Here is a 23,285-nt window from a genome sequence, read left to right on the forward strand (position 1 = left end):
CCATTCTCAACGCTCATGTCATTGCACTCTTCAGTGCCTCTCTGTATGGGGAATGGGATTCCTGGCCAGGCTTTTTCATTTTCATCTTTCATTCATCATTTATGGATCAGGGTCATGTATAAGCTCATCTGAGCTTCTTCATTTATTTTCTTGCGCATCTCTTCAAGACAAATCTTAGCAAAGGCTTGGTGAAAGCAAATGATTTGTGACTAAATGACTAAAACATTAACAGTTGTCCTTGTGAATAAAACAGCAAGGACGCCATGATGGTACGGATGTGATACTGTAATTGAAGTCTCGCTCTGGTATGAGATAGAGAGGAGAAAGTTGTTTTGGCACTTTTTACACAACTTCAATCCTTCAAAAGTTAACCCCCCTGAGCATACCTCTATCGCTTCACAAGTGCACCCCCGCCATGCTGCCATGAAGCTAGGCACCACTTTAAGGTCATTTCCTCTATGTCTAATTTTACCCTTGGGTACGCTCGAGTAGAGCGTATAAAAGCAGCCATCATTTTAAACACTTGTTTCAGGCGCTATTTCTTTCTCAGTTTATGTGCCTTCATTCTGAGGTGATGGAGTGCTAATGAACAGACAGGCAGATGACGGAGGTCTTATGAGGCTTTCTCGAAGGCCTTGTGTCTACCAGATTACTTTGGCTGAAACCATTTTGAGGGAAAGCGGGGCAGGGTGCACAGCCAGACTCATGAGTAACAAATGAGCCGCATCATTAGGTGTATCAGTTAATTTACGGGAATAGGAAAGATCCCTGCTTGTCATCAGGTGGCTGTTTGATAGACACTGCTGAGGCTAAATGAAAGCTAATGAGCTGTAATGAATGCTAATCTTTTTTGGACAAAACGTGGCTGTGTCAGCACTGTGCTAAATGTAATGTTAATCCTTTAAGAAGTGGTCACTACTCAACTTTCTTTATTATGATTTTCAATTGGATTTTGCAGGAAATAATTAACATTTTGGCTAGAATCTTTCTGTGTGAATGTAAAACTGATTCAAGATCATATGGGCTATTTAATTTACTTTTTGGACTTTTCCAGGAATGAAAGAAAAATTATGGTCAGTTGATTGAAGTTCTCCCAATGATAAAGTATCTGTGCGAAGTCAACCTGTGGGGAGCCAATCAACAGATCCAAGCAAGAGGAAATAGCAAAGCCCAGCGGTAGAGGTGTTACATCACAGTGCACCATGGTGCTGTTATCGCACGATGGTGATATAGCAGGCTCAGGCCGCTTGCCTCCTGAACTCTTCCAACTCTATTACCTTGCTGTAGGAGCCAGCGGTGATCTGAAATACAACCCTTCAGTGCCACATCGAGAACTCTCTCCTCTATCAACCTGCTATGTTATCTATGCTTTCAACTTTTTGACCCTGAACAAAGGATAGAAAGCAAATATGGAAGTAACTCACCATTAATGCCCACACAATGGCTTGCTGGGGAAGAGCCGTGTCAACCAGTGGCTTTTGCCCACAAGGCAAGAGCATTCTTCACACCTGTCTGAAAGGATAAGTGGGCTTGTCACAAGCAGAGCTAATCTGTTGCAACACTCAGTCACACTCAATCCACCAGTGGTTCTCTCCACTTGCCCTTGAATATCTGCTGGCATTGGGAGCATACTTGAGCCGTTGATCAGTCTAACCATGGTGGAAAACATGTCAATGAACGGCAGCATCTCTTCTCCTGGCGGACAGCTTAGAGAACTTTTGCCCTTTACAGTTTACACTATTCCATGCCCTTTAGGTATGGCATGAACAAGATACATCTAAGATAGATATATGGGCTATCTATGTGGGTCATTAGCTAATATTACCCCATTCACAAACAGTGAATACTAAGCTGTCACTCAAGAGGAGAAATGAATGCAATCAAAAAAGTACTTTATCCCTAAAGCCATCAACACTGAGTGAGGCTCGTGAGAGAGAGGGAGAGGGAAGAGGGCTATCAGAGACATGAGGAGCGCTGTTATAACTTGGACAGCTTTCAGAATATGGAGTGGGCTATGCTGATGTGTAATCACTTCCCTATTCACTGGCAGAAGCAATCCCCTAAAGTGCAGCGTGCTCTTAGTGTCATCATAGATTTCAAGTTAATTATCGTGTAAACAATGGTTAATGACAAAAGTAACAGTGAAGTAGATGTAACGTATACCTAGTCCAAAAAGGAAGGACGTGTAATGTCTGCAAATTGTTCGCAGTTAAGTTTTAGCTTCTCAGCTACGAATGCATACTGTAATTTAACTTCAGCTAAACTCAGGGTAGAATTGATGTTCACTGTGGTAGATCAAAGATTAATGGAAAAAAAAATTAATAGAAGCCATTAGATCCTAAGAAAAATTCATCCAAAAATCCTACATAAATTAGCATAGTTTGAAGAAGGGTTAACTGGGATGTAAAGTATATCTTATCCATAGTAAGTAGAAGAAGGATGCATGCATTGGCACAGTGCTGCTTGTATTTACTGTAATCTAAAGGACAGGCAGACCCTCACCAAACCTCCCACCTCCCACCCCCCACCCCATTGAGACAGTAGCGTTTAGACTGCGATGTGCTGTATCTAATTAGTTCTGTCTGTCCTTCACGGATCAGGGAGAAAACCTTTTTATACAATGAGAACAAGAACTGCCCTCTTTGCTCAGAGAAGTTTGTCATAGAATAAGGATTTGATAAGATGACACAAGGTGATTACGACTTCAATGGCAGCAACATTTTGTTTTCCATATAGTTTCATTTTGATGTAAGAGATGGATAGAGAGTTGCTTGCTACTATGAATACTGAGTTCTAGCTCAAGAAGAAAGTTATTTGTGTGGAATTATCACTCGCCAAGATCAAAGGACAGAAATAATACAGAGACACTGTTGAGGTTCTCGTTTTTAAGTGAAGTTTCTTTTTAAAGCTTGTTTGATGTAAAAGCTGAAGTTGCAATTATTTTCTAAAACCCCAAAATGCTCCTGAAAAAAAGTAGTGAGAAATGTGGGACAGCAAAAATGAATTTTAATATCAAATTTCATGGAAAACGTTCACAAAATCAATTCACTTTGATGACTAATGTGTTGCTCACCTGAATGTTCATCAATATTCAGATTAATATTATAGTTTTATAGGATATAGTGATGTGTACAGCATTAATGATTAAGACCGTATATACCCATCTTGTAACCCTAACTTTTAGTATAAATGAGTGTTCCATAAATAGTTACTACTGTATGCTGAGGAGTATAGCAACCCCATCTAATGATGAATGTCTAACTCTTTAACTTGTGGTTAGAAAAGTTTTAATGTCATGGCAAATACACGTTTTTTCCAGTCAGTGTTTGCTTTGTGAACACTTTACACGTTAGAGCTAAAGAAGGAAAATATAAACATAAGCATCCTTATTGTCCTGATTGAAAATGGCACTGCGGGCGCCCAGATAGCTCAGTTGGTAGAGCGGGCGCCCATATATAGAGATGTATTCCTCGACGCAGCGGGCCCGGGTTGGACTCCAGCCCTTTGCTCCATGTCATTCCCCCTTCTCTCCACTTTCATGTCTTCAACTGTCCTGTCAAATAAAGGCCTAAAAATGCTCTCAAAAAAAGAATATGGCACTGCAACATTACTAAAAATGCATATATATGTGTTATTAGCAATATTATCATATCATATTATCCAAAATTATCAAATCATATTTAACCACCAATATTGTAAATATACATTACTGGTAGATCAAACATTACCTGGTCATCACAGTGTTTCCTTGAGGATTTGTTTTAGCAGTGGTCAGGTCTGTCCAAACAACACCTTCAAAATAATTCTCTAGCATTTATATTATGTTTAATAATAAATTATCAAAGTACACTAGACCATACTAATGGGGCTTTCACACCGCCGCACAGTAACTCGGTAGAGGGGAAACCGTTTTTATCACGGTCGTAGGGTACAAAGCGGTTGCCAGCCATGTGAACAGCACAGATTTTGCTCTGCCACCCAGAGTTCACGGGTCTGAGCTTCTGGCTATAACCGTCGGGCAGCAGGAGCCGCTTTTAAAAAAGGCGTTGCTTTTTTGGGAAAGGTCCTTGAAGCTAGGCAGTTGTAATGGCAGTTGCCGCATGCCAGTGTGAAACCAGTTTAAAAGGTCCTTTACAGGGATTAACAAAGTGGTCTACATATTGCGTCCTAGTGCAGGATTCCTGTTGCTACAGTATATTCAGAACACTCCATAACACTGTTTCAGTTTCTGTGGACAGGGAGTAGCAGCAAAGTGCAATACTGCAAAGCTTGCTGAGTACCTTTAACGTGACTGTCCAGTCAACACAGGAAATAATTCAGACCTACAGGGCAACACAGCTACTTATGCTTCACTTGTTATTGTTAATTTGTCCAGAGTAAATGCAAATTGAAGCGTAACGTATTCACATCGACATAACTATCATCTGAATCCAGCTGTAAATCCCTCAAATATTTGTTGCCCCAATCCAGCGGAACCAGAGTGCTTTCATTTCCAAACGTTAGTGTCGAGTGTTTGGATTTCACAAACGCAACAAAAAGGGCTTAAGCAGAATTGATGACTGCTACAAAAACACACAGAGAGATGTGCCAGCAGGACTGAATAATATCAGGGGGCTGACGGGTTTTTAGAATATGCTCCATTGAATGGCGCCATTTTTGCCTTTGGCAAAATCTGCTGAGTCAATAGAACAATTGTTTCTCTCGCAAAGATTTTTTTCCCCAGACTTTGTGATACAGTCATGCAGCTTGGATATAGACTGTTGGTAAATGTGCTCTGTTCATTCATGACTGTGCTGTAAAACATATAATGAGCTGTGAGCTTAACTGTGCTGTTTTACGCATCATTGACACATCAGTCTTACCAGCTTCTCTTCTGAATTGAGCAAATCTCTTTATCCTACAGCACCTTAGCTTTTTTACTCTCCTATATTATGAAAAATTACAGTGCAGTGATTATCCTCAGAATAATGATATGCAGTAATTATATAGCTGACAGGCATGATATTAGATAGGTAAAATGGCAAATACTTAAAGCAAAGTCTACAAAAATGTCCAGCTGCTGTACTTACTAAAAGGTCTAAGGTATACTTTAAATTCTTCAGGGTGCTGCAGGAATCACCAGGTGGCATTTCACTATAATTTCCAGAGTAATTTTGGATTTTGTAACTGTCAAGAGTTTTATAAGAAAATCCAAATTGTCGTAATTGTTTTTGTTGTTTTTGGCAGTTTTAGCTTGCATGAAAAATAGGATTGTGAAAGGCATTAGGAATCAGATTCCATCTGTATTTTAATTTAAGTTAGACAGACAGAGTCTGATTGGGGCCCTCTAATGCTTACCATTGTGTAATGATCGATGTTGTTGTTGCTTCACTGTGTAACTGCATGCGCTTCTCTTAGCCAGGAAAGCCAACATCTACTTTTAGCTTCAGCAACCTTAAGGCATGATGTCTATCCTTAAAACTTTGATATTGATCTACAAACACAGAGACAAAATGCATCCGTTCACTACCCAAAATCCAGTCATAGTGATAATTATGAAATCTAAAAGATAGTGAGCTTTGTATGTTTGTGATAATCAAATCTCTGCATTCTGTGCAGCCAACCCCACCGGCGCTGGACCGAAGGGTTACCCAGGCACATCGGAGGTCTTCCGGGAGTCCAGCAGCACAACGGGGATGGTGGTGGGCATCGTAGCAGCAGCGGCGCTGTGTATTCTCATCCTGCTTTACGCCATGTACAAATACCGGAACAGAGACGAAGGTTCGTACCACGTAGACGAGAGTCGCAACTACATCAGCAACTCGGCGCAGTCCAACGGCACCATTGTCAAAGAGAAACCAGTTAACACCGCAAAAACCTCAAGCAAGGGTAAGAAGAACAAGGACAAGGAGTACTACGTGTGATTGTCAAAGCTTTGGTCTCTGCCGGACCAATTTAAACATATATGGAAAAGAAATATCAGGACATTAACATGTGTACAGTATAATAACAAAGATGAACATTATTTAGTCATTTTTTCCTATAAGACAATGCTCTGAACAGTAAATATGAAAAATAAAAAAAATATTTCTTTAGACTCAAGCCCTCAAGACAGTGGAAAGGATTTACTGTCCAGAAAGAGACTGGTGGAAAAAAGGCTCTGGAGACCAGTTTAAAAATGAACTGAATACATATCTAACATGACAACCAAACAACATTAACCCATCTGTGACTTGTTTCCTAGGCCAGGATAATGTGATCCAACTCCCTTGTTTCTGGTAAACAAAGGAGCTGATGCACTTTGCAAAGGGAGAATCAGCATTACGCACCTACTGTTTTCATATACATTGCCTGTGTTTGTGTTGAGACTTTTTCTAGAGAAAATTACACAATGCATACATAAATACGCCAAACATTTACTGTGGATGAAGAATAAAAAAAAGAGAGAAAGAAAAAATCCCTGATGGATTTCTGAGGAATCCGCCATGGTTCTCACTGAAGAGGCAGCGATGGCCGGCAAAGACTAATACCCGGCTGATGCAGTGCAAAGATGAGAACAGATGCTAGTTTCTTTTGAAAGACTGTTTTTAAAAGAAGACTGTCCATCTTGCCAGTAAAAAACTGGAGGCCTTCGTCTTCACATCATGTGAACTCAAAGGAGAGAGTTTCCTTAGAATTATGGGGGATGTCTCTAAAGTGATCATTTGGGAGCCATGCACGCAAAGTTATCTTATTACAGTACATATGTTTATATACAGTACAACCACATCTATATGTGCTTTCTGGACTGTGACAAAGTGGTGTTTTATAGCCTGTTGTATAGATGATGCAAACTATAACTGCTCTTCAACCATTTTGGAATAAAACAAAAAAAGGACAAAAAGAAGACATAAGTGTTATTAAGTGTTGCTAGACATAGACAATTTTATGAAGACATCTGCATTTTTTCTTTCAGTTGGATAATAATTTGATTCTCCCCTGTTTTTACATGTGTTCCTATATAGTTTTTATACAAATGCCAACCTGAGATAGATGATCCTGGACCAGTAGTAGCCTAACCGTTCCCAAAAACTGCACAAGGTGTTGACGGCGGAGAGGCGTGCCATAGCAACTTGTTTGGCTCTCTTTTAAGAATCACTGCCTCCTCCTCAATCCTGACTTACATGTGTGAGAATGAAGACCAAGAAAATGAGTTATGATGATGTTGATGGATGATGACAGTGATTAAAATAAATTAACTTGCTGTGTGTTTCCAAGTGTTATTATAAGATTGTTTAATGTGTGCTTGGACTGATGCAAAACCCGAGGAGAATAGCTCAAAATAAGTCTCCATTTCAACTGTTCTGTGTTTGTTCTGTCATTCTGTCAGTCAATTCTGCTTTCCGGAGACCTGTACTTGGAATGAGTATGAGGAAAATGACCATGAACTATAAATGATGATTATAAATTCTCTTTGTTTGCTCATCTTTTATTTATTCTTGGGTGTTTTATGTTCAATTGTAACTTTTCTTGTACTTCCCGAAAACATTAATTATAAAAACTAGTTTTTGAAAAAGCACATGAATAAAATACCCAAGTGAACTTAAACTAGTCTACTGACAAAGTGTATCAGAGAAACATCCGGGTGTTATGATTTCCTATTTATTATCAAGCAAACATCTTTTGTTTACATAATTAAAAGACCAACGGTTAAAAATTCCTCTCCTATAACAATGTGAGACTCACTCTGGACTTTCTTTCTTGACAAAACCCAGGGACTACAATATCCACAATGCAAGTACTTCACCTCATATTACTGACTTCTGTTTTTGTTTACAAGTTCATCTTTGTTTTTGTATAACTTTGACTCCTGGTGTCACGTTCAGCCGTCACATCCATTCCTGCACTGTATAAAGTGGAAAGTTACATTGGTAGTTCCTAAAGTTCCAGGTCTTTTGCTTTAAATCTTAAAGTTATTTACCCTTATACATAACATAAACAAATTTAAAACACAAAAATTGAAGACACATATCCAGACATGGTAGTTTTTATTTCTACATAAACTGCACTTCATCAGATGAGGCATCACCGTACTCGTCTGGCTAAATGAACTAGCACTAAGCTGTTACTTGACTTTAAATTGAGGGCAGAAACTGGCACCTTGATAGTGGAATATCTCTGCAAAAAGCTCAGTGAAAGTCTGACCAAGGATCACCTGGAGTACTGGACTTTGAAGCATCAGTTGACACATACAGTAAATCTTGAACCTGCAGTTCAACTTGAATAGCAGCAGTCTCATTTTTGTCACCTGAAGTGGAAGTAACATGTAACAAGTGACATTTGAGGCATAGTCTCCATTTATTTTTGTTTTTCTGTATTTCTTACTTTATGTTGTAGATCAAGTCTTGGTTTGTTTGTGGAATAGCCCTAAGATGTGACAGACCATGATCTGAATTAGAACTCTTGCAGCAAACCCTTGCAGATGGTTCCTCAAGAGAGTCCACGCAACTGCCACAGCTCTTCATCAGCTGCTCAAGCAGCTTTCTAATGTGATAATGTGTGATGTGATACGGACCACCATATGGACATGGAAGGAAATTCCTCATTTCGGTTGGCTGAGGCATGCTCAAGGACACCTCAGCAGGATAAGCGCTCGCTAACACAATATCACACGTTAGTCGACAACCGGACTAAAAATACACTGTGTTAAATGAAGCTACATTGGCGGAGTGCTTTAAGTACTAGGTGAGGAGACGACAATACAGAAAGTCTGTTGTAAAGACCCTGAACATTTGGTCTCAATGACATTCAAAATTCAAAACTAAGCAACAATCACATTTTGTAATATCATCCTTAGGTATTATTTATAAAAAAAGTTCAGTTGGTGCATGGACATGTGACATCACTGTTTCCAAACCAAAGAGAAGAGCACAAGCAAAAAAAAATAAAAAATTGACATTTTTCATGTAACAAGAATCAACCAAGACCGTTCTAAATCATCAGAAAATAGTGTAATTGTTTGGGACCGTCTTCTGTTTCCAGGAAGTGTAACAAAAGTCATGTGGACAAAACATGTTTTTTGCATAATTTATCAATATTTTCTTTTGCTAACATTATCTATTTACACAGCTAAAAGCCATATTTAGCATTACGAAAATAAGTTAACTGTGGCGGTTGCAAACATTAGTTGACTTTAGCCTACCTGTGTTGCCAGAAAGAATTGGTCATAATCTGTGTTCACATTCATTTCTCCCATTGGTTTCAATACCAAAAGGGGGACCTGATGCTAGTCTCCTAAAGAGGCGTGGCAGCGCTGAAAACCATGTGACCAGATACAGGAATTAATTGGAGTGGTAGTGTCTTGCTTCTAAATACATTCATCACATATCACGTATTTATGACACTAATTCAGGTAGATAGTTATCGTGGCAACAATCACTTCTTCCTCTGTGGTTAAAATTGAAGGATAAGCAATGCAATTATTTAAAATAATTGAATAAAATCTACCAGGAATGTGTGTTTGTACATACATAATTAGGTAGTGCAGTGTGATGACAGATGACTGCATGGCACTGGGCAAAAGTGGAGTTAGGTTAAACTTGTTTATATTTTTTCGCCAGAGTATTCTCTATTGAGTATTCAGCATCTTCTGTATCACCGCTGCAGTCTCATTTAAATGAAGAAGGAATAATGCTGCCAGCCTACACAAAGCCTTACACATTACAGTGACCTACGAAATGTATAAACACGATGGCACAACGCCGATCTTGCCCCGCTGATTTTTAGACTGGACATATGCTAATATGATTTTCTGCTTGTGTGTAGGCGTAAGTTCTGACAGTTCTCGCACATTTTGTCAAAGATGGGTTACCATAACAACATGTTTTGCATGAGGAAGCACTGCCAATTTTTTTGGGCTTAAATACTGCTTTTGTTTTGCTGCAAAAACAATACATGTAAACTCATTTTTAATATGTTAATGATTATTATTTCTGTTAGATGTCCCTAATGTCCTCAATGATCATATGCAGTCCAGTACTGATATTGAGGTGTGTAGGACATGTTGGGAAAGGAGTGCTGGTATGTTACTGTATTATACAATATGTAATAGACATAGTGCAGGTTGGATAGGCTCTGTCTGAAGTACAGTAACATAAGCACAGTACATTAGTGCAGAGTATAGTAGGCAGAGGAAGGGGTTGGCATGAATATGCAAATGGAATTTACAAAAACAATATTAAGACCCAGATAAATACACAAAATAACTAGTTTGACTGTGGTAGTCAAAGCCTTATGATTAAATTATTATATAATAGGAGTTGCTTGTTAGACACAGTGAGCAGAAGAGGGACATCAACATATTTTGGGGCCTAATAATTCTCAAACATCATTATAAAACCAATTACACATATTTAACAAAGTCAAATCAGGAGATGAAAATATACACAAAACATACACAAAAGTACAATACATTCAAAAGTAGAGTAAATATACAGTATATAGTCATTATTTCTGTAAAGCCTTGTGGACTGTCTGTCCCACTGTTGAAAATATATAGCACACGTATACCATACATGGTATGGTTATAAATATTTGGGATCTGATTACAGGCCAGTAAAATATTATTCCAGGATGTTAAGGAACGGACACATGTTAAGGACAAGAAGGCTGAGGATGATCCTGTAATTTCCAGACCTCATAAGAAATAATGTTTGCACTTCCTGCATTTGTATCTTGACCTCCATATACCACATCTTAACCAAAGGCTGATGTTCAGTTCAAAGCTGTTATCTCTCCTTCCTCCATGAGGCAGTGTTATGGAGTGTACACCGGGAGACTCCAGTGAACCCACAGTGCAGTCTGTTGAAACCAGCGTTGTACTGTAAGCAGGTGCTGTTCAGGCAAGGTTAAGCAGGGCAATTCCGGGCTGAGCTACATTATGCTTCTCTGTGCTTTGTGCTGTGGCAACCATTTTTTTCATGGTCTGCTTCCTCAGCATTGTACATGGGATGCATTATTATTTTGTGATAGAGTCCCGTACACTACAGGACATTGTGTTCACACCTGTGTCTAGTTCTATCTCTCCAACCTTGTTGATGTGATGGTACTATCCTACTCCAGTTGTTGTAAATAGTCTAGGATCTCGTTCCAACTTATGCTAACTTAGTGGGATTTTTTTCTGTACTGTTTCATGTGAATCCCCCAGGAGTCAGTCACTTAAGAATTGCAGTCTGCTTTGTAAATCTGCTTTCTTCATCCAACGGCAGGACATGATATCCGGTCTCTTCTATTAGATGTCCTCTGCCTGTGCTATGTTGTCGTTGTTACAGTGCAGATTTTTTTTTTTAAATATTTGCTACAAGTACATTTAGCTTCTCGGCGACCAATTGTCTCTCTGTCAGGGTAAGTTACCGATCTGAGCTGTTCGTTTCACACTTTGCTTGATGTCTGGCGGCGTCACACTGTTGTCCTTCCACCTTAAGATTTACTCTCTGCACTTTCAGTGCTACTGGCCCGTGACGGTAAAGTGTTTGTTTTCTGTCTCTCCTTGCACATGCTCTGTTGGGCTACAAGTACGTGTGAATGTATCATGAATACAGAAACTCTGATCGCTGTAAGGATCTTTATCAGGCACCATCTGGAGTATCAGGTCATTCCTCTCTTATCAGGGTGTTCACACCAAAATGTGGATCAGTGTAGGATTAGTCAGATCCAGTGTCACCCAGGACCATTTCAGAGACACAAGAAGAGTTATATTAAATTCCTTAAAGAGTGTTAGCCCCATAACTATTTCACAGAGATAATTAGAATATCACGTTTTTTTAACTGTGGGTAACGTAGCCAAAACAGAAAACAATGGAGTTAACAGTGTCTCCCTGTGATGGTCCCCTGGCTAGTGTACACATCCAATGTATATTCTGTAGTCTTTCTTTGATGGAGCAGGTACCTGGGGGGTGAGTTGATGATCATGAAGCACCTGAGCCCAAGCCTCCCATACTATAAAACCATGCCTTTCTGGCCGGGGGGCCCTGCATTGTTGTATTCTTTTCAGCCATGCAACTTTGTTTCCTCACACTACACATCACACTCATGCACATAAAGTGAAACAAATACCTGACAGCAGATCCAGAGAAAGAATATCCCTGTGTGCCACGCTGTGATTTAACCACTTGTAAATGCAGTCAGCAGATAAAATGTATTCAGTTTTTTCACAACAAACTGGCAGAGCTATCCACTGGCAATCCATGTTGCCTTGTCATTCTTGTATAACTTGCAATATATCTTCAAGAGAGTACAACTAGAGTCTGTACACCAGAGTGTTACAAGACTGAGCCGATCATGCTTAATGTATGTTCTGCCTCTGGGATGATGGGAGGGAGCATCTCACAACGCCAGCTACCGTATGAGGAATCTCAAATAGGGCATAGACTGTATACTAATGGAAAAAGCATCCAGTTGGGTGAAGTGTGGCAAATGCTGAAGTGCCTTAAACCGGCTTTCAATCTAAATTCCAGCAGAATGTGACACATTGCAAAAGTAGGTTGATTTCTGTAGAAGTCTATGAGAAAGTGAATCACTTTTCACTTGAATTATTACCTCAGTAAACATTATCATGATGAGTTTATAGTCTCAATCACTGGTTTTAAGTTTTCTGCAGCACAGAATGATGTTCGTTTATGGAAAAAAGCTTTGTTATTGTTTTATTGCGTGGCTATGATATGATTATCAGTGAAAGTGTGAAACACAACGTTGAGTGTAAGGGCTCCTCCCTCACTCCTCCTTCTCGTCAAACTCAACGACTCATAGCAGATCTTCACAAACCAATGGGTGACATCACACTTATGTTTTTCCAATGCATGGGATCTACTCCACTGGCCTTGACTCTACTTGCCTTTTGGGGTTTTACATAACAAAAAAAAGGCTCTTGTACCTGCCAACAGGTACTTTTTTTAGTACTACCTCAGTCGAGGTTCTAAGCGAGCTGAGGCGATACCAAAAGGTAACGTGAAAACCTGCAGACTACTGATAGGTCGGAATTGTCACTAATCACTGCGTCATCGTTGCTAGCGACAGAGGGGGGTTGTCCTGAACAAACACACTGTGTTTATATAGTTTAGTAAGCGTTTTCTTTTTTGCGATGCCTCCAGTTTCTTTTCAAACTAATTTGTCTCATGGCTGTGGTAACAGCCACATGCTAAGAATCAAAACCAACACACCTTTGTGTGTGTGTCGCGTTAGGTCACGGCAGTTTTCTGCCATGACACCCGGCCATGGCTCGCCTCACGCATGAGGCGGTACTAATCTGCAATGCAAAAAGAAGGACAGGGCACCACGGACGAGTCCAGTCGAGCCGAGTCCAGTCGAGCAGGTACAGTTAAAGGAAAAATGCCATTACACTGTCCACTATTTTACAGTCAATGTTTGAGGGCCCGTGCTTTTATGGAACACTTTCAGGCTGGGGGAATTTTCCCTTGAAATGAGGTAAACCTAATAAAACTACTAAAAATTTACCCTTTGGTATTTTTTTAGATTCAGAATTTCTCTCCCAAATGAATTGTGTATATTCAGAAGTTCTAACAAACATGTTGAATGCATTTTCTAACTTTTGAAACTTTTGGATTTCAAAAACTGCATTAGAGATCCCAAATTATGTGTTTTTTTATGTAGCTTGCCTTAATTTGCTCTCAGTGGGTTGATCATGCCCTTTTTTTCTTTCTCAGTTGCCAGCAACTCACTCAAGCCTGTTGCTCTCCTGGGGTTCACTGTATATGCTGTACACAAAACGAAGGGAATAATGAAATAACAATAACAAGCTCCCAGCCTTACTTCAGCACACATCGTCTTTGACGAAAACTCATAGGGTGGCGATGTATTTTTAGCACCATACTTATCCTTTCCTCTGATCCTTTCTCCCCTGCATCTCTCACTATCACAGACGATGTCTTTGTCCCTGTCTTTTGCATTCATCATATTCATTTCCCCCTTTCTCACTGAGGCTCTTTGCTTCTATCTCAGCTTGATGCCAGACGTCCCTTTAATTCGACACACTAATGTAATTCGCCTTCTCTATAATCATCCATTTTCCTGTTTTCATGCCCTCTCCCCGAACTTGAGACACGTCTTGTGGATTCTATTTCACAGCAGTACACCAGACTACATCAGTTTCCATTTCATTTATTCAGTATTTGTTTAGAAACCCCACGCTGGACTGCTATGAATCAACATTGCTTAATAGAAGCTGGTTTGGTTTGAAACTGTTTTTTTTTATGACACAAAAGGGTAATTGCACTGGCACATTTTTTTTAAACGTTGGAATTGCAGCTGTTCTTTCTCACTAATTACCCAATAATACCATATTGATTGAGCTTGTGGCTCTTTCCTTGCCCAACTGCTTTGCACCACAGAAAATCATTGCATTAAGAGATAACTTATAATGTTTAGGCATCTTTTTTACTCCTTCCCATACTAAATTTCTTTAAATAATTGCAGCTGGAAAGAAGTTGGAGGAAATTTGAAGCTTTTTAAAGCATCTTGGTTTTCTATGCAAGTTGGATTGGCTTGGGATTGTTAAAGTTCACGTCCAAATGTGACCTCAGAAAAACTTGGTTGGGTATTGGATTTTTCTGGTGAGGAATGAGTATAGATCAGACAAGCACAGCTTTGCTGTGAGACACAAGTATTTGCTCCTAAAGGCACACGATGAATATAAAACTGAACACAATTTCTTTTTAAGTGTAAAAGTTTGCAAGCAGATATTTAGCAAAATGGATTAGATAGGCTGATTCTGAACTATTCCCAAACTATCTGGACTTTAGCCAGCTTGTAGGTACAGCCCTTAACAATGCAGTACAGAGCACAACATGAGGGAAAGCCTTCACTCAGTTTCTTCATAGGTGAAGAGAGGTTTATTTCCTCTGTGGTTTTATTTAGGTTTCATATTCCTTAAACATGCTGAACATTGGTTGTTCAGCATGTTTGCTTAGCATTTAACATTTTTATTTGCTCCTCTATTTGAATTACTGAGATGTCTAATACCTCAGATCTTCACAAGACACAATCTGTACTTGGCTGTGATAATTGCATTAGTATCATGCATTTACAGGAACAGGTACAAGATTGCATCCTACTACTTAGGGGAAAAGAAGAAGAAGAAACAGGTAACTACTGGTAAAAGGAAATCCCGTAAAACAGCAATCACAAAGCAAGCTTTTCTTTTATGTCACAATTTTAAAACAAAAAATTGTTTTTTCTACATGATTCATACTCGGAAGAAAGGCCAGAGTGGCTAGGAAGGTGGTGGGTAGGCAGACTCAAACATTACATGTTTCCAGAGGTGATTATTTTATTTACAGTGGTCTGCAGTACACAGATAATTAAAAATTTTTAAAAACTTAAGGAAAATAACACATTAAACTAGTGGCAGGAATGTGTTCCCAACAGCACCGCCTCACCTCCTTTATTTTATTTTAATTTTTCCCTTGGAGCACATATCCCACTGTTTACTGTATATAGGGTGGTAAATTCACACCCAATTGCTTCAGCCCATGCCATTTAAATGCAGGTTGATCTATTCCATAACATTAATACCTAGAAATCTCTTAAATATGGAACTTAGTTACCAGTTCACTCTTCTCCCACTGATCATAAAACAGGTCAGGGTTCTTCACACATTTTTAAATATTAACCAAAAACAACCAAAATAGTCATTCCTGCAAAGAAAGAAAACCTGCTACTTGGTTTGGCCCGATGATGTCATCCCTGACAACCCTATTCCTATAAAACAGGAAATGCTTAGGATGGTCCCTCCCCAAACAATTGTCCTGCATGGTGGAACAGAACAAAGGAACAAACAATTGTAAGTATTAACACAGGAAAACCATTAAACCGTTTAAACTTGCAACCTAATAAAAATGGAACTGAAACTAACGTATGACTGTGGGTCTACTTACTATAGCTAATGACTTGTACGGGGTAAGTGGTGCGCAAACCCACTTCGTCACACAATAAGTGAAGTATTATTATTCAGGATTCCTGGCAATCTCATTGCCGCCTCCGTCCTGTCAGCGTTGAGCCCCGTGTGGTGGGGCTAAGGTTGGAGCTCCAGGCCAACCCAGCAGTCGAGAGCCCGCCCTCAGGAGAGGGAGTCACCATGGCAAGGGCACCAAACACATTCAGGATGCATGCGTGCCATTTATCATGGTTGACAACTGCACCTCTCAGTGCCATTTGGGTTTATTACCGGTACATTTCTCCCCACATAATGATGTTTTCCTTAGCACTTGTCCTCTGAGACCAGCATCGATGAAAAACTGCAGTGGAAACATCAAGGTGACAGTTTGTTCCCTCTTTTTTCTCTTTTATATGAAGTTTGTTTTATATGACTTCTAAGGACATTACTCTAAAACAAAGAGTTAGGGGAGTTTCTTACTTTAGCTACATGTTTGAGGACATACAGTTTGAGGTTTTAGTCTGCATATCAACATGCATGCAGCAGGGACCTAATACCTGCACCACAACAGAGTATGAGTTTCCCCGAATATGTTAGTGCTTAAAAAAAATTTAATCCACAATGAAAGCTTTAGAATTGGAAAAAAACATGGAATGCTTGGAAATCCCAGTAGCTATGATGAGACTTACTGATGATTTTTGATGATATGGTTTTGTCAAACATTGCAATGAAGTATGGTAATTGATCTTGAGCTGTAGCTACATGTCTGTCCCTGTTATGTCCGTCCCTGAAATACCTTTTTGTCATTCTGCTGCTAACTGTATTTGACTGTCAAGTAATAATGTCACTGCAAAAAGTTCTTATATTAATATTTGCTATTGAGTACCAGGTAGATAGAAACAAGATATTTTAATCAGGTCAAATTATCAAAATATTCACTTGAGTTCTGTACTTGTTTGCTTTATGAGTTTTTGTCAACCAAACATCTTGCATTGATATAAAGTAAAGTTTTTGTGGTAGGTGAAGGGAGCAGCAGTAGCAGCAATGACACTGGTTGCTACATTGCATTGCCTTCAGCGGAATGAGGTTACTCTCAGTGAAAAAAAATCATCTCTGCTTGCCTGAAATAGGACCAACATTTGGGCACAATATTTGAAGTTCTTGCAATTTGAATTTCATCATGGGCATTTATATTTACCATGTTGAAATTTAAGTTTCAGTTAAGTAAATCACGTAGAGATTACGTAGACACCTTTTTACCACAATGAAAATATCTCAATTTGATGTCACGCATCCATCAATGGGGAGACTTGTTTCAAACCCATTTTCATTCAAATATCTTGATGTCAAGGGACCCTTGTAAACATGGCCATGCTAGTTTTCTCTTGCCAAAATGTAGCCTAACTTTGGAGCGTTATTTAACCCCCTTTCAAACAAGGTAGCATGACGTGGAAGTTAAAAATGGATTTCTTAGGTCGCTTTAACGGTGCTTGCTAAAGCTTAAAGACAGTTATGCTGCTCCTTCGGGTCCGAAGGAATGCTGCATTCAAGAGCCATCATGTCTTGTGGTGCCACTACTTAGAATCAGTTTAAGATAGAGCTACAAAGGAGATTTCCTGATAAAATAGTAGATAGAATCTTTTAATAAGTCAGCATTCATTCCAACTGCAGATTTCATATAATAACCACAAACTAATGATTAAACATCACAAACTGTCAATGACAACAAAATGTACACTATCCGTATTTGAAAGTAGGCATAAACAAACTACCATCATAAATCATTAGTAGCAGTCCCAGGTAATTCTAATAGTTTGCTTCCAAAAGCAGAAAAAAACGCTGATGTTGAATAAATGTGAAATATAGACATATTGTACAGCCAGACTAAACTGCCATTGGAAAGAAAGTGATCAGACTGCATATAGCAACCTGCAAAGTCATTTTGGTAATAATTCAATCAGGAGAAACATGTTTGCAGATATGCAAATAAGATTTATTGTACAGCTCAAATAAAATGTACAAAGTCTTTGCTATATATTGTCTCTATTGCTATAGTAATTTGTCGTATATCTGTGCATAGGGGTAGAGAACCATCAGACCCCCAGATGGAATCCAGAACCTGGTGGTGGCGACAAAAGGAGCCTGGTAGACCAGACCCAAGGAAGCTCGGATGACCGGAGGTGTAAGGGAAGTATGTAAGTAAACTTAATTTATATAGCACCTTTTAAAGACAATAAGGGCAACAAAGTGCTTTACAGTAAAATCAAATAAAACGGCAACACATAAAATACTAAGCCATATTTCTGGTTAAAAAGCTTGTCTAAAAAGATGTGTCTTCAGGTGTTTTTTAAAAGTTTCCACAAAATCCAAACATGAGGTGGAGAGTCACACTCTTTGCCTGCAACAATAGCTGAATGGCAAAGGAGGAAACAATTATTTAAAGCAGGGTCGTGACTCTGTGATTGGCCCTTGCCATTGTAAAACGATTCTGATTGGTTTAACAGGAAGGTGAACGCCTCCAAGGGCACTGATTAAGAGTGAGGTTTTCCTGAAAGGAAATCTATCATCTCCACTAAGATGCATTTCAATCAGGAGAGACTAGTTGCAGATATGCAACAGTTATACACACTTGATAAAATATACATTTATTAGGATAACAGCTGAATTGATTTAGGAGTGCATCAATTAATAGTAAGGTCTTCCTGAAAGAATTTACGCTACATTAGTAATTTTGTGTTGGCATTTCTGCTAAAATAAAAAAAACAAGTTGCACACCTTGAAATGTTTTAAATTGAAGAATGCTTTGTCCTGGCTTTTTCAGACTTTTCATGTGTCAGAATTAAATAAGCTGAAGATTCATAGTCTGCACTTGCCTAGCGAGTTACACAAGAGTTTTCTTCTGTTCAAAAGATTTTTGAAATACAGATTTTTTGATCTCCCGTGAAATCTTCCGAGCAGCGGCAGGAAGAAGGTCATCCTGCAAATAGACTCATCCTGCATATCCATTGTCTATTGTGAAGAGCATAGGCACTTTATCTTTGTCTGCTGACTCCTAATCATAGCCTTAGAGGAAGGATCTCATTCTCTTTTCCTGTGAGTTGAAGCCAATCATTATCTTTGTTGTGGTGCTGATGGTGGTGATGGTGATGAAGAAGATGATGAACAACTGATTGATTTGTGCCAGCGGGTACAATCTTTGTTCGCAGAATTGAATATGCTCTTTCAAATTAAATTAATTTCTGCTTCTGGGATCCGTTGTGATGCTGAAATCAATATTTAATATCCTTGGATCAATCTGAGGTTTTATTTTGCTTTGGTTCGGTCAGTATTCCAGAGTAATAATGTGCAATAGTGAAAGATTAAGAAAAAGGCAACATTTTGAATGTTTTGTACATGTCATTTTCCTATTTTATTTTATTTTATTTTATTTGCTTGATGCCACATGTCCAGGCTCTTCCTCTCTTTAGTATTGCCTTTGATTATGCCTGATTACTGACTGAAAACTGAACTAGGACAAATATGGTGTGGATGGGGAAAGGAACAAAACCAATCCTTTCCATTTTTAAAGTTGACTTGATAAATTGATAATTGCTGTACTTGACCATTCGTTAAAGATTAGCAACGAGGCACTTAATTATAGCAGGACATTAGCGCTCAGTTAGAGAAATCATTTTTTTATGTGTGAATAAAACTTCATTCACCCTCTGTCCAAAACTCTCCATTTTAGCTTCTGCCTTTTTTAAGCCCCCCTCCCAAAACAGCTCAGTCTGCTCTGATTGGTCAATGCACCGCCATTGCAGTCGGGGATTGACTGTAACAGCACTTTGTATTTTAAAGGCACCATTTCTGAATACAAGCTGTGTGCATTTCTTAGTGGATTAAGCATTTTCACACTTTCACAGTATTTATTTAGCACCTGCGTTTGCTTTGTAATCCAAATATACATGGAAATTGCATGTTTTAAATATTCCAAAACTTGAATGATGTAACTCTGCAAGTAATTATCATTTCAGATGACAAAACCCACTTTCACATTCCCACAGATAGAGAAGGCTGTTTTTGACATCTGGGTGAAATCAAAGACATATTACTGCAGTCATAAATCTGTCACAGCCATTGTGAGCTCCATCGAGTGCTGTGCTACTGTAGCTTATCAGGTGTAGCAACAGTAACAAAGGCGATCAGTGCTTGGTAAAGCGTCAATTACATAACACTGATTAAATGTTCAAGGGCTTGATTCCAGGAACAGGAGTTAATGTAAAGGTATAATGTGATACTGCTTAGCATGATGGGAGTGCTGTTGAGGAGAGGTGGGGTTGGGTGGATGAAATCAGTAATGTGCCCACAAGTTAACATGAAATTCAAGCCATTTCTTCCTGTGGTTTTTATTGTCCATTGACAAGGGCACAATTTATTCTTTATCTTGGGAAGGTGTATTCTTGTGGTTGTTGCCTTCATAATAGAGTCATCACTGCCTGAAAACCAAAGCCATTTTCGGTTTAATAGGATTCTCTCCTCACTCTTTAAAATAAGAAGCGCAGAGCACAGACATGCTGTCAACATTGCACTGAGTCATCATAATTATATCAAGGTCTCTCCTGTGCACAAGTGCATCCTCATGTGACTGCAGTCATCTTTGCCTCAGTCAGCTGCAAAATATGTACAGAACCACAGCATACAAATCAGTAAATAGCACACTGGCTCTTTTACTTGTGTGATCTGCAGTAAGGTGTTTTATAATAAACGGCTTCCCAGGTTGTTGTTTTTCAGCACAGATACAGTATCCACGTTTTCCACAGTCATTTAGCTTGAAGAACAGATATGAACAATATGGCTAAACACATCACTTGATGTGAGTTCCAGACAACGTGATGATACTATCAACCAAAACATTTCAAATTAAGAGAAAAACTAAAAAAAAAATCAGAATTAAGAATCAGCTTGAAGCCCACGGAGAAAAGAAAACTTGTGATAAAATTATTTTAAAGTGAGTGCAAATTAGTTGTAAACTCTTACTTTAATTATAGTTGTCCCAGCATGGTCTTGTTTCAATTGCTTGAAGCTACCACTCTGTAACTGTCTCCCAAAGAAAGTAGCTCAATGATCTTCTGGATGTGCTGGAGGTATTTTTTAAAGGAATTCTTGATCTACCGGTACGTTCATGTTGAGAATATAGTGGCTCAAAGCTCCATATGGCACTGTATAGTTGAATTAGCTGACTCAGGCATGTGCACAGCTGCAAGAACAAAGAAGACAGCTTGATCTTATGAGCTTTTTATAAGTACCTGGAACAGATATCCATCTCTGAACAAGCTCACTCCAGACAAGCTGCGCCACGTCTGACTGCTCTTAAGCACAGTGTTGGAGCCACAAAATGTGCACATCAACTTATTATCTTGACATAACATATTATACATATATGATATGTATTTTGATAACAATTTACTCTAATATTTTCAAATAAAACCACTCAAAGAAAAAATGTCACGTCTCTTTTTATGTTTACTCTGTCATGGATACAATCTGGTATGCAATGTGCAGGACTGACTTCCGCAAAAACAATTTTGTGGTATTATTAACAAATACAGATACATTTCAGGTGATGTAAAACAACATACTGCTAATGACCTGTCTACCGTCCAGGAATAATTAGGATGGCTGCAGTCCAGGAATAATTAGGATGATAACAATACTCACCCAAGATATTGCCAAAAAAGAGAGATGTGCTACAGCCATACTTAAGTTGGTTGGTTAATTGTCCTTTCATTAGTTTCTTTCTATTTACTTTCTAATAATTGCAATGATTAAATTAGGAAATGTTACATGATTCGTTAATTATTAAAATCTAAATAAGAATGACTAATACAAATGCATGATGTCAAACAATTCATCAAAAAATGAACAAAAACATAAAAATATGCCCAAATAAGATTGTGTGGTCTGATGTCTCACCAAAATTGATTTTGCGTGACATTAGCATCTCTTTTGAAGGTGTACATACCTCAGCAGGGAGCTGTGTGCAGGAAAGCAACAACACTGGCACAAAGAAGTAAAGCAGCAAAGCTGAACATACAGCGGATAAGATACTTCAAAAAAGTCTAGAACTAGAAAGGCTTTATTTTTTCTTGTTGTGGATTTCCTGCACTCAATGTTGGCTTCTTCTACACCTGCAGTGGCTTTATGGAAGGCGGTTACATTAGCCCCAGGCTAAAAACCATTTCATTGTAGACAGCTCATCAAAATGAGTGACAAGTGTGGGAGCGGGAACTTGACCAGCTGTGGAGGTGGAGGGCAGGACTAACAATACATGTTCTACCTCAAAGTGAAAACTTGCATATTGTAGCTATAACTTGGAAACCACTGTCAGAGGAAAAAAAAAGATGTTTCTTCATGGAGCTCCAAAATAGGTGACACACCACAGCCATCAGTTTTTCTTTCAGTTTCTCAACTACCACTGGGTTTGGTTCTCTCTCTCCTTCAGAAACATCGCTGATGGGGGCCTGGATAGCTCAGTTGGTAGAGCGAGCGCCCACATATAGAGATTTGCTTTTCTGCAAAGTGGGCTCTGGGGTACGACTCTGACCTGCGGACTTTGCTACATGTCATTTAGCTTTCTCTACCCTTTCATTTCTTTAGCTGTCCTAACAATAAAGGCCTATAAATGCTCAAAAAAAAAATCTTAAAGGAACACACCGACTTATTGGGACTTTAGCTTATTCACCGTATCCCCCAGAGTTAGACAAGTTGATGCATACCCTTCTCATCTCCGTGTGTGCTGTAACTCTGTCTGATGCCCCCAGCATTAGCTTAGCCTAGCAAAGATTGTGTAGGTAACTGGTTCCAACTAGCTACTGCTCCCGACAAGTGACTAAACTACGCCAACATGTTCCTATTTACATGTTGTCATTTGTATAATCACAGGTTGTACAAATAACAAAGTCACATGAGACACAGCCGTATTCTAACCGTATGCAAAATGAGAAATATGTTCTATATTCTACTTGGGCAGAGTGATTACATAGCACAGGTACTTCTGCTACTTGGGCCGAGTGATTTGCTCAAGGCACCTGAGAAGCCCTGTCACGGAGCAGAGTGTTCGCCTGGAGTTTGCTCGGAGTTGGAGTCATAGAGTCAACAATTACTAGATACTAAAAGCATAGTTTACAATCATGGGCGTTCGCAGCGACAATTAACAGGTGAAACCAGGTAATACCATGATGTTTTATAGAATTCCAATCAAAAACACTGACCTCCAAATATATGGCTATACTTGCTCTGGACATGGATGAAATACACCTGTAACCACCTTCAAGAACTGTTGTGTTTGCTCAGAACATTTCACTGAGGATTATTATTTAAAAAAAATGGAATTAGCCAC

The 23,285-nt window shown here is 39.0% G+C and overlaps 1 protein-coding gene and 1 long non-coding RNA gene across 42 annotated transcripts in view; one reads left to right on the plus strand and one right to left on the minus strand.

Annotated features, from left to right (window-relative positions):
* Positions 1–7,431, plus strand: part of LOC117960833 (neurexin-1a) — a 257,521-nt gene extending 250,090 nt beyond the window's left edge. For 40 of the 41 annotated variants that reach the window (XM_034899036.1, XM_034899035.1, XM_034899034.1 and 37 more), the window contains one exon: positions 5,599–7,431. In XM_034899036.1, coding sequence (XP_034754927.1) covers positions 5,599–5,903 — 305 coding nt within the window. In that variant the 3' untranslated portion in view covers positions 5,904–7,431. The remainder of the gene's footprint in view (positions 1–5,598) is intronic. The other variant, XM_034899040.1, reaches the window with a different exon arrangement.
* On the minus strand, positions 871–23,073 carry LOC117960837. Its single transcript, XR_004660247.1, has 3 exons — positions 22,992–23,073; positions 4,288–4,291; positions 871–881 (listed from the first exon to the last, which is right to left on the minus strand). It is a non-coding gene; the product is annotated as an uncharacterized LOC117960837 (long non-coding RNA).
* Positions 23,074–23,285: the final 212 nt, after the last annotated feature.

This window comes from Etheostoma cragini, chromosome 17 (assembly GCF_013103735.1).
Source record: "Etheostoma cragini isolate CJK2018 chromosome 17, CSU_Ecrag_1.0, whole genome shotgun sequence".
NCBI classification, from domain to species: Eukaryota; Metazoa; Chordata; class Actinopteri; order Perciformes; family Percidae; genus Etheostoma; species Etheostoma cragini.